This window comes from Oryctolagus cuniculus, chromosome 9, assembly GCF_051225735.1.
Source record: "Oryctolagus cuniculus isolate XC-2025 breed Fujian yellow rabbit chromosome 9, ASM5122573v1, whole genome shotgun sequence".
Taxonomy (NCBI): Eukaryota; Metazoa; Chordata; class Mammalia; order Lagomorpha; family Leporidae; genus Oryctolagus; species Oryctolagus cuniculus.
The window spans coordinates 130620102-130632361 of record NC_142875.1 but is presented as its reverse complement, the minus strand read 5'-3'; the positions used below and the strand labels follow the sequence as shown (position 1 = coordinate 130632361).

General features: G+C 43.0%; 1 protein-coding gene across 3 annotated transcripts in view; it reads left to right on the top strand.

The window, feature by feature from the left end:
• The window catches only part of CPNE8 (copine 8), a 260377-nt gene that overhangs the window by 132402 nt on the left and 115715 nt on the right, over nt 1-12260 (top strand). For all 3 annotated transcript variants that reach the window (XM_051850927.3, XM_002712675.6, XM_070049629.2), the window contains exon 7: nt 2948-3011. In XM_051850927.3, coding sequence (XP_051706887.3) covers nt 2948-3011 — 64 coding nt within the window. The remainder of the gene's footprint in view (nt 1-2947; nt 3012-12260) is intronic.

Sequence of the window (12260 nt, the reverse complement as noted above, 5' to 3'; positions counted from 1 at the left end):
GAGAACAAACTGATATTATATGAAGAAAAACTCTTGCAGAGGGGTTTATGAGGTACCTGTGATCACTTGGATTAAATGAATTCTACGTTTGAAGGCTTGGTGACTACCCAAGTAGTACCGATGATGGCAGCAAGCCTGGATGAGCTCTGAATTACCAGGCCACCAGATTTAACTGTTTGCATTCATCACCAGGTTTTAAGGCAGGGCTTTATTTTTGTATTCCCCTCCAAAGTGAATTTTTGTGATTCCTGCTACAGTCAGGCAGTGGAGCGTGTGGGATCCAGGCTGCCTGCTTTGACCTGGCCTTTGATTGACTTCCCACCTCCTGTGTCTTCCCTCTCCTTCTCCCCCCTCTCATCTCAGTGCCCTAAGTGACCAGGCTAACAGAAGCCCGAGATCAGCGTCTTCATGGGTCTGTCTTCTCTGCCCATCACTCTCCACCCCTCATTGGCTGGTAGTTTCTCGCCATGTTATCAGAACATATGTGAAGACCGTTGTATCTTTTATCCAACATGGAAAGTGTTCTCGGGTAGACGCTCCATCAGTCTGTTTAGTTTGTCGTGATGTTGAAAAATAATTTTATGAGTCACAGACAAAAGTAAGAGAGGAAAGACACAGTTGGGTTGAAACGTTTAGCTGATTAAGAGTATTAGGAAGATGCTATTTTTCTTCTTTGTTAATTTTTATTGCTGTAAAATACCTGAGAAGAGGTAATTTATAAAGAACTTTGACTTGTGGTTCTGGAGGCTGGAAAGTTCATGACCATGGTCTGAGCTGGCACTCGGTGTTCCTTCAGTTCATGGCAGAAAGCAGTGGGGCAAGTGACTGTGTGTGAAAGAATGATGAGGCTGGCGTTGTGACCTAGCAGGTTAAGTGGCCACTGGCATCCAGATGGGCAACGGTTCATAGTTTGACTGTTCCACTTCTGATCCAGCTCTCTGCTAGTGTCCGTGGGAAAGTAGCGGAAGATCCGCTACCCACATGGAGGACCTGGACAGAGTTCCAGAAAACACAGTGGAAAGAATGAGAGAAAGCTGAGGAAACCAAACTTCATTTTCTGACAACCTGCTCTCTCCAAAGTAACCGCCCTGCCCCCAGCGGTGTTGAGTCTAGATTGGATTTGAAAGCATGAATTTTGGGGAAACACATTCAAACCACAGTGTATGCTAACAACAATGTCTGGAACATTCTAAAAAAATCACACACACAATTAAATTAATTGATCTCTTAGTCACAGGGAGCTAGAGAAAATGGAAGATCCTGACATGCCCGGTGACCCTAATGTAAAGAAATGGTGGAAAGGAGGTTTTCTGATGGGTGGTTTCCTGAACAAACTAGAGGTAGTGTCATTAGCTTGAGCCGGAATAGTGCTCTTCTAGAGAGTTTTAAGGATGGTGAGAAAAAAAAAAAAAAAAAAAACGACAAAGCAGTTGTAGAGTGAATATAATGTACATTAATATAATCACAACTCAGAATAATTTGACTTCTTTTTCTCTGCTTGTTCTCACCAAGATATAAAAACTTTAGATCCTCTATGCATGAGGATTAGGGCAGGAATGTGTCTCTATTGCAATACCTGTGTTAGATGATGAGGTGTGAAATACATTCCTGCAGACTGAAGCACTTTCTGGGTGTGGATCTACAGTTCCCAGGACTCAGAAAGCTCTGAGCTGTGGCTTGTGATAAAACCAAGAGACCATGACTCTGTCTTTAGGGAAGCAGTGACTCGAGTTTGGAGTTGGCTCTGTCCCATTGTGTCAAGCAGGGGACAGGGCAGAATGCATTCTGCATATCCCTTGTGAACTTCACTCTTGTAGGCAGCTGGAAGCTGTATGAGCATCAGTGTACCAGAGACAGGTGGCAGTCGACTGGGGGTTTACTTTTGCTTAATTTTGATTATATATGATGTACTTGCTTATATGTGGACCACTGGCTATGTTTAGGTACTTAACTGTCAGCTTACAAATGGTTTCTGTCATGAATTTTGTTCTTCCAGAGCTTACAGCCAACTTGAGTAAAGATAGGATGAAAGCAAGTCATTTTAACCATTTAAGAGTAAGGAATGCTAATCTCTGTGCTACTGACTTAAAGCGCAATAGGGGTGCAGAGAACTTGGTGCTCCATTAGGGATATGGAAGTAGAGTAGGGAACAGTAAGCATCTGACAGTGTATCAGCACATGGTCACAGCAGAGAAGAAGCAAGCACAAAGAGCAACCACCTTCACAGAAAGCGAGAAAGAGTGAAACTCAGGGTTTTAGAAATGTCGAAAATTTTGAGGCCAGAATGGTTGTGCTGTGAGCTAAATGACTACCTGCAGTTTGGGCATCCCAAATCATCAGAGCATGTTTGCTCACCTTCTAGTCCAGCTCCTTGCTAATGTGCCTTGGAAAGCAGTAGAAAATGCCTCAAGTGTTTGGACTGTGCCACACATGCCTAAGACCTGGATGGAGTTCTGGGCTCATGGCTTCATCCTGGAGAGGCTCTGTTGCAGCATTAGGGGAATGAACAGCAGGTGGAAGATAATTCTGTCTCACTCTCCCTCTCCCTCTCTCTCCATCTCTGTATCCCTCTCTGTCACCCTGCCTTTCAAATTAAATACTTATTTTTAAAAATGTAAACAACTTAGAAAATATAGAGAAAGTTTCATTGTGTTGTCTTACATTATCATATTAAATGTTAGACCCCATGGAGATATTGAAGGTTCTTGAGAAAATGGACATGTTGAAAGCAGTGTCATTTCACTTCAGTGGGAAGTGTGGTTCTATCTATGGGATAAACTAAAGATTGAAACTGGGAATGCATTTTTGATAGGATAGAGCTTACAAATTAGCAGCCTACTCTTAATTCTGTAAAAATACATACTGTTAACTTCTAGTATCTGATATTAATTCTGTTTAGAATATTAATGTGCATTATGTGTTAATAGATGTGTTTCTGTTGGTTTAGAGGAATCCCAGGGAAGAAATGTGGAACAATCATACTCACAGCAGAGGAACTGAACTGCTGCAGGGTAAGTCAATATTTGGTTTAAAACATGTTTGTTAGACTTCTGCGAAATGTTGTTTCTGAAACTGTAGCTAAATCATTAATTCTCAAGTAACTTGAGCAAAAACAGATAAAACTAAGTGCTGCTTAGTTCTGTAACCTGCATGTGTTGACCTGAGACTGCATTTCACAGTCCAGCAACGGACATCAGCTAATTTAGTATTTTTGGTGAGTAAAACATATTGTTAAAAGCCAGCATTGACACTGTTAGTAGTATAATTATCAAATGGCTGCTTATACCCATCAGTCTAAATCCTACGAAAGTTTTGAAAGTTGGTGTGGAATTCCCAAGGCACTATTTGCAGTCAGTTGAGCTGAGCCCTTCCCGGTGACCTCTTTTGCTCCACGCGTACTTTAATTGAGTTGTTCCAGAATGTGTGCAGACTCTGTCTTTTGAAGCCGACTTTGGGAAGAGGACCAGCTGCCTTTCCACCAGGAATGTGGCTGCTGGAAGCGCATAATTCCTGTTTTTGGAAACCTACTATTTTTAGTAGTGACTTAGTGATGCGCCCCTTCACTGACTTCAGTGATTTCAAGTCAACAAGAGATGTAGTGCTATGGTGACTCCATGGCGGCTCGTGGAGGGCTGCCGGTGCTGTCGGCCTGCTGTGGCCCTGCACATCTCTGGGAGTTGTTCTTTCTGGAGCAAGGAAGTCTGCCCTCGATTACGCCTCCAGCACCCTTAGTTTTCAGTTTCTACCTGATGATTTTAGCAACAGAAGTTTCCCCAAGAAAGCCAAAAGCTTTGACCCTGGGGAAAGCTGCCATTTATTGCATTATATTGATTTTTTTTAAATAGGTATATATTGTGACTTTATTTACATAATGTATTTCTGAGACAGTTTTGTCAGGAAAACATTGGCTGTTACTTGGCAGTGAATGACGAAAACTGAGTGTTCTGATTGATTGCATACCTTTGGGATTCTGGGTGCAGGGATGGAGAACAGTGGGATCCTAGGAAGCCGTAGTAGCCTTACAGAGAGAACTAAAGGCAAACATGAGATTTTACGTCGGTAAAAGTATACGCAAACAGAGGCCTTGCTTTTCTTCTTCTCATTGTCCTTCTGCTTCGGGCCTGCCCCTCCTAGCTCACTCCTGGCTTTCCCCGTTGGGTAACAACCCTGCCCCTGTCTGTGGCGCAGTGCTCTGAGAGACGACTCAAGTTGAGCTCTGTGCTATCTTCTCAGGCTGCTCCACTACTCACTTTGACTTTCTGTGCTTGAAGCAGAAAACAATGAATGTGAACCAGTCACTGAATAATTTGAAAAGCTCTTCCAGCTCTGATCAGTGCTTACCGTAACATTAAACCTGACTGTATAAGATGTGTGAAAGTATTTTGTGGATACTAAACATGTCTACAAAAATGATACAAATACTTAAATTTAGAAATCTCATCCTAATTTTTTTTAAAGATTTTATTTATTCATTTGAAACTCAGAGTTACACAGAGAGAGAAGGAGAAGCAGAGTGAGGGAGATCTTCCATCTGCTGGTTCACTCCCAAGTTGGCCACAACGGCTGGAGCTGCACCAATCTGGAGCCAAGAGCTTCCTCTGGGTCTCCCATGCAGGAGCAGGGGCCCAAGGACTTGGGCCATCTTCTACTGCTTTCCCAGGTCACAGTAGAGAGCTGGATCGGAAGTGGAGCAGGTGGGAATAGAACCGGCACTCATATGGGATGGCGGCACTGCAGGTGGCAGCTTTACCCACTACGCCACAGCACTGGCCCCGCATTCTAATTTTTTCTTAAAAAGCACAATGGCGCCGCCGGTACACGGGGTTCTAGTCCCGGTCGGGGAGCCGGATTCTGTCCCGGTTGCCCCTCTTCCAGGCCAGCTCTCTGCTGTGGCCAGGGAGTGCAGTGGAGGATGGCCCAAGTGCTTGGGCCCTGCACCCCATGGGAGACCAGGAGAAGTACCTGGCTCCTGCCATCGGATCAGCGCGGTGCGCCGGCCGTGGTGGCCATTGGAGGGTGAACCAATGGCAAAAGGAAGACCTTTCTCTCTGTCTCTCTCTCTCACTGTCCACTCCGCCTGTCAAAAAAAAAAAAAAAAAAGCACAATGGGTGCTGGTGTTGTGCCATAGCATGTTCAGCCATCGCCTGCAAGGCCAGCATCTCATATGGATACCAGTTCAAGTCTTGGCTGCTCCATTTCAAATCCAGCTCCCTTCTGATGCACCCAGGAAATCAGCAGAAGATGGCCCAACTGCTAGGGGCCCTGCGCGCATATGGGAGACCTGGGTAAAACTTTTGGCTTCAATCTAGGCCAGGCATGGCCATTAGGGCCATCTGGGTAGTAAACCAGCAATGGGAGATATTCTCTCTCTCTGTTTCTCTCTGGCTCTGTTTCTCTCTTTACTCTTCTCCCTCTCTATTCTGTACCCCGCTCTCTTTAACTTTCTCATAAAAATAATTATTTCAAAGAAAAGCAGGATTAAAGTGACACAGTGATTTCTCTCAATCATGTCATCTAATCATCTTGGTTCTGTAGTTGCATATGTACATGGAAAAAAATGTGTTTGATGAGGAAGGAAAGAAAAAAGTTCATGGCCGATAAGGTAGATTTTTTTTTTAAAGATTTATTTATTTATTTGAAAGAGTTAATGGAGGGAGAAGGAGAGGCAGGAAGAGAGAGAGAGAGAGACAGAAAGGCAGACACACACACACACACACACACACACACACAGGTCTTCCATCCGCAGGTTCACTCCCCAATTGGCTGCAGTGGCCGGAGCTGTGCCTATCTGAAGCCAGGAGCCTCTTCTGGGTCTCCCACGTAGGTGCAGGGGCCCAAGGACTTGGGCCCTCTTCCACTGCTTTCCCAGACCACGGCAGAGAGCTGGATTGGAAGTGGAGCAGCTGGGTCTTAAACTGGTGCCATATGGGATGCTGGTACTGCAGGTGGCAGCTTTACCTGTTAGGCCACAATGCCAGCCCCTGGTAGAAGTTCTTGATGGTGTTGTTGACTTGCTGTTTTGTAAAAGTCTTGAATTCACTGGGATGATTCTGTGTGAGTTTACCATCAATGCTGCTTCCAGAGGGAACCTGGATACCGAGGGCATACATTTGCTTTGGCCAGGCGGAATCTTTAATGTCTTCCACTTTGGATTCTGTTGTCTTGCTTGGAAGAACATGGGAAATTCTACTATGTCTTCCATACAAAAGAAGTGGCATTTGTTAGTGATCTGGGTACTTTGACCTCCTCTTCAGCTACTAAATCTTTAAGAATATCTGGAATGACATTTCATGTACATCTTATGTTTAGAAAGTATTCATCTAAATCTAACTTTTTGTGTTAATATTGTCCACATTCTTGCTCTAACTTCATCTTTGTTTTCCTGTGTTCTGATTCGTAGCCACAGCCCTGTTGAGCAATGTCACTTTTAGTACTTAAAAACCTTGATAAAGTATTTCACACAAGTACACTCCAAGCAGTGTACATGGTTTCTTCAGAAGATTCAGGGCCTTTTTTGTTTGTAATTTAGGAAATTTTAAAAGTGCCAGTCAGCATTATTTAGAGTTTTGAATGATATAATTTTATTTCACCCTCAACACCATGCAGATCTGCCTTGTTGAGTCTTTGCAACATGTTTTCACTTATTTGTTTTACATTGAGTGTAAACTTTGGGGCCAGGCCACCTGATTTCCAGTCCGGCTGCTTTCACTGTTGAGCTGAGTGGGGTTTTATTGTTGGAGCTTTAATTTCTGCATTTGTAATTCTGTAATGTAGTTGATTTGAGGTGTGACCGACATAAAAAAGCTGCACATAGTTTATGGGTACAACTGGACGCGTGCAGAGATGAAGGACACTCATGAAACCATCAACTCCGTGAGCAGAAGGAACCTGTCCATCACCTCCGGAAGTTCCTCCTCCCTGCGTATTCATTGCTGTTGTGCTAGGAAGGCTAACGTGAGATCTGCCCCCTAACACCTTTGGAGGTGTTAGCACAGTACAGTACGGCTCACTGCAGGTGCTGTGCTGGGCAGTAGCTCCTTAGGACTTTGCTGTTTCCCATTGCTGAAGCTCCGGGCCCTTTGAGAACTCTGGGTCTCTCCCTCCTGCCCTCCCTGGCACCTGCCTTCCTGCTCCCTACTCGCATGAGTTTTCTGTTAGATTCTTCATAGAAGTTGTGTCATGTAGCAATTTATCTTCCTCTCTGTGGCTTCCTTCACTTACTTAATATCCCCCAGATTGATCCATGTTGATTTAAATGCCAGTATTCCCTTCTCGTTTAAGGCTGGATAGGAGTCCATGGTTCAGTGTTGTGTGTGTGTGTGTGTGTGTGTGTGTGATATTTACATACTTGTTACATGTGTGCAACATTGTTACCCACTTGAAGACAGTTAGGGAGCCTCTACCTGTTGGCCTTTGTGAAGAATGTTGCAGTGATACTGAGCGTGCAGATACTCCGTTTAGTTACTAATTTGAATTCTCTTGGTTATGTGAGTATACTCAGAATGGAGAGTTCTGAATCATTTAATTCTGTGGTTTTTTTGAAGACCGTTCATATTGTCCATTTGACATTCTCACCAGCAGTGTACAAGGGCTTTCTTTTCTTGACATCCTTGCCAACATCTGTTCTCTTCTGTATGTGTGCTTTGATAACAGCCATTCTAACAAACATGAGTTGATCCTTCATTGTGGTTTGATTTGTGTTTCTCTAATGACTAGTGATGCTGAGTGCTTCTGATAAACATACCTGATGGCCATTTCTGTGCCTTCTTTGGAGAAATGTCAATTCAATTATTTAGCCCATTCTTTAATTTTAAAAAATCTAATTGGTGTACAAAGTGTACATATTAATGGGGTACCATGTTATGTTGAAAGACATATGTAGTGGCCAGCATTACGGGATAGCAGGTTAAGCTGCCTCCTGCGATGCCAGCATCCTAAATATGCGTTACTTCGGTACTGGAGTTCCACTTCTGATCCAGCTCCCTGCTGATGCCCCTGGGATGGCAGCAGGTGATGGGCCAAGTGCTTGGCTCCTGCACCCATGTGGGAGACCCGCAAAAAGCTCTTGGCTCCTGGCTTCTGTCTGCCCTAGCCCCTGGCTGCTGCAGCCATTTGAGGAGGGAATCAGAGGACAGAAGATCATCTTATGTCTTTCCCTCTCCCTCTCTCTAGCTCTACCTTTCAGATAAAATAAAAATTTTAAAAAACACACATGTATATAATGTGTAATATCTATTCAGGATAAATATATCCATCTCCTCAAACATTAACTATGTCTTTATGGTGAAAACAATTAAAATCCTGTCTTCTAGAGTTTTTTTGTTTGTTTTTAACAAAGAGAAATATAAATCATTGCCACAATAGTCCATTTTTAAATTAGGCTGCTGTGTTTTTTTGTTTGACTGTAGTTTTCTTCCCCTGTTGAATTGTAGGAACTGACTGTTTCTATATTTTGGAGATTAACCATTTGTTTGATCCTTGATTTGCACATCTTTTCGTCCAATGTTTTCATTTTGTTGATTTTTTTTTCTTTGCTATACATGATCTTTTTGGTTAGAGACCACTCCACTTATCTATTTTTACTTTTGGGGCCTGTGCATTTGGTATCATGTAGAGGAAGTAAAAGCCAATGTCAATATCAAGACGTTGTTCCTCTATGTTTTCTTCTAAAGTGCTGATATCTTAATACCTTTCCCAGGTGGATGCTCTGTGGAAATAAAAAGGCAATGTTTGAGAGATGTGTAACTCATGAATTTATACAAATGTCTATTTTTTAATGTTACAGTCCTGATGATCTCAATTTAATATTAGGTAATTGATTACACATATGACTTTTATATCTAGTCAGATGCCAAGTAAAAGTATAATTTAGAAGTCATATTATCCTCACTCCTTGTTTTAAAAGTAGATTGAGGGCCAGCGCTGTGGCTCACATGGCTAATCCTCCGCCTGCAGCACCGGCACCCCGGGTTCTAGTCCCAGTTGTGGCACCGAATTCTGTCCCAGTTGCTCTTCTTCCAGTCCAGCTCTCTGCTGTTGCCAAGGAGGGCAGTGGAGGATGGCCCAAGTGCTTGGGCCCTGCACCTGCATGGAGACCAAGAGGAAGCACCTGGCTCCTGGCTTTGGATCGGCGCAGTGTACCAGCTGCAGCGTGCTGGCCATAGTGGCCATTTTGGGGGGTGAACCATTGGAAAAGGAAGACCTTTCTCTCTGTCTCTTTCTCACTGTCTATAACTCTGCCTGTGCAAAAAAACAAAAAGTAGATTAAAATTATCTGTAAAGATTATGTTTTGTTCTCAGTGATAATTGAGTGATTTACCACTATTCACAAAATGTCATGTCCCTGGAATGGATACTTGGAATATGTTGCTGAGGAAAAAAAGAAAAAAAAAACATAGTTCTCTTCCTTATTATTACTAAATAGATAGTTTGTGCACAAGAAGCATTAACCAGGTGAGTGCAGGTAAAATTTGTGCCGTGAGATTCATCTACATTGTGAGAGATTAGAGTGGGAATCTGATTTATATTGGAGAGGGGGTGCCTTTGGCCTCTTTGAAAGGACGACAGGTAAGCTGAGACCTAAACAAGTAGTCATATGTCAGCCAAGGAGCTGAATTTTAGCCGAGCACACAGCTGTGTAAGGATTCTAAGGTGAGATGGCCGTGGACTGCGTGTGTGGAATGATCCAGGAAAAGCTTTGCTGGTGCATGAAGGTGGAGAACACTGGTCAGAGTCATTTGTAGACTTTCCTGAAGATCCTGCATAGGTCTTAAGTCCAGAGGGAAAACTTGAGGCATTTTCTGTTCTGAGTTGCATGGTTTCTTCCCAGTTTTAAGACCGCTGTTCTGTCTATTGAGTGGAGGATGAATTGGATAGGTTGAAGAGTGGGGATAAGACCATTGTACGTGTCCAGGTAAGAGAGAAAGTTTGCCCAGACCAGGGTGGGGGCAGTGAAGATTTTGGGGGAGTGCTGGAGGCCGAATGGCGTAACTTGGTGAGGAGTAGGAGGATAACAGAGAATGGATAGGGAGGAGTGCAGGATGCCTCATTGGGCATCCCAGTGGATGTTGATGGCACCAGTTGAGCTGGGAACATGGCAGAAGCAAGTTTATGCATGAACTTTGGGTGCGTACATTTGAATTTGTTAGAAACATCGAGTGCATTTCTTCACTGAAAAGCCTTCAATGTGTTGGGTTGGTGTGTTGAAGAGAGGCCTTGAAGATCTATCAGGAAGAATGAAGCAGAAGAGAACAAAACAAAATGCTTGGCAATGATGCTGGTGTATTTCTAGGAGAGATATAAATGGTTATTTGCCTCCCAAAATTGAGTTTCCTTTGTGCTTGAGACAGATGGAATCCCTGCTGAGTTATTAACTCGGGTAATTGCAAAAGCATATTTTTCCCAAGGTTATCTAATTTGCTGCACTGGAAACAGTCTTTATTTTGAATCAATTACTCATTTTGCAAGCCTTAAGGAATATAATTTGCAAAACTAAAAGTTGGTATTAAACTAAAAATTGGTATTTAGTTTATCAGTGATTGAATGGAAATCCATACTGTAATATGAAGAATCTCTGAAGTTTCATTCATAATCAGCTTAGAGTATGCACATTTCACTGATCCGTTAGGTGTGTTCAGCATATCAGAATGTTTCCTGGAAATTCATGTTTTGGTCTAGGTGCATTGCAAGGATGTGTTAAGAAAGTCCCTGCGTAAGACATTCTTAGACAACACTCTCTGGCAAAGTCTTTTTACTGTATGTGGAGGTTAAAGAGCATTCAGACCATGCCTGGTGAGACAGCCCTTCCTCCTCTCTCCTGTTCTTGATCTCATGGCTTGGTCATCGTGGGTGTTTCTCTCCTCGCTTCTTCCTGGAAAGGAGCATCCAGTCTCCAGCTGTCCTCACAGCTGTAAGGGAAGTGATCCTGGCTGAGAGGTTTGGGATTCTAGAGATGTCCCTCTTACTCGCGCCTCTCTTCTTTTAAATTTGTTTAAAATGTTCATGGTCAATTTGGGTAGAATCTCTCCTGCTGTATCATGAGTGTCGCTCTAAGAAGTGATCACAGCTGTATGTTAGACAGTAAAGTCAGAGGCTCTGTACCAATAGGGTCGCAGATGTGAGATACAAAGTGTGACCTTCGCAGGCTAGATATCCTCGTACTGCAGGCGCTCACTCCGAGGTCCCCGCTGGAGCATTGCTTAAGCAGTGTCAACCTATATAGGTGAGTGAATGGATGAGTGAATGAAAAGGAGAGATGACGTCATCTTCTCTAGAATGTTCTGGAATCATTGAACGGAAAGAAGGATAATTTTGGGTGGATAGTTGGTAGGTCTTGCCACACTCTGCACAGTAAGTAAGTGGCGAGGGAGAGAGGCTTTTTAGACACTGGTAACATTTTCACCAGACAGCCTTCCCCGCTGTGACCTGTTGATACTACCTGAATTCCTTGGTCATTCCACTGCGTTGTCAAGTTTTTCACATCTTTTCTCAGTTAAAAAACACAAACCCCTAAAAGATTGGTTTTAATTTTTAGATAACTACATTTTCTGCCTTAAACAAATGCTGATCGTGTCAAATTGAAAAATGTTCAGCTTCGATGATTTATGATGCTCTGGCTTGTTTACATTTCTACTTGTAGATTATGAGTGCTTGATTATATAAATTGATACAGATGATGGGTTTGGCATGATAATCAGGTAATTATATTACCAAAGAAAATGAATGTGCTTTGCTTTTCTTGACTTCCAATATCATACAAATTATTTTAAATGCACTTAGTGATACATTTTGCTGCGCTCGGGTATAATTTACAAGTAGCAATCTCACAAATAGATTGTAAACTTTGAGAGTACTTCACAAATACCATATTAAAAGGGAATTAAGAGGAGAACATATGATGTAGCAGTTAAATCACAGCTTGGAAGCCAGCACCCCCTTTGAGAGCGCCCAGTTCAATTGCTGGCTACTCTGCTTCTGGTCCAGCTTCCTGCTAATGCACAACCAGAGAGACAGCAGGTGATGATAGTGCTTGGGTCCCTGGCACCCACATGGGTAACAAACTGACCTCTGGGCTCCTGGCTTCAGCAGGCCCAGCCTTGGCTGTTGCAGGCATTAGGGGAGTCAGATAGCAGTGGAAGGTCTCTTGATCTGTCTGTGTCTGTCCCTGACTCTCTGCCTTTCAACTAAAATGAAAGTATATGAATTTTAATAATTCATTGATCTCTTTATTCAGTGAAACATTATGATTATAAAGTAAATT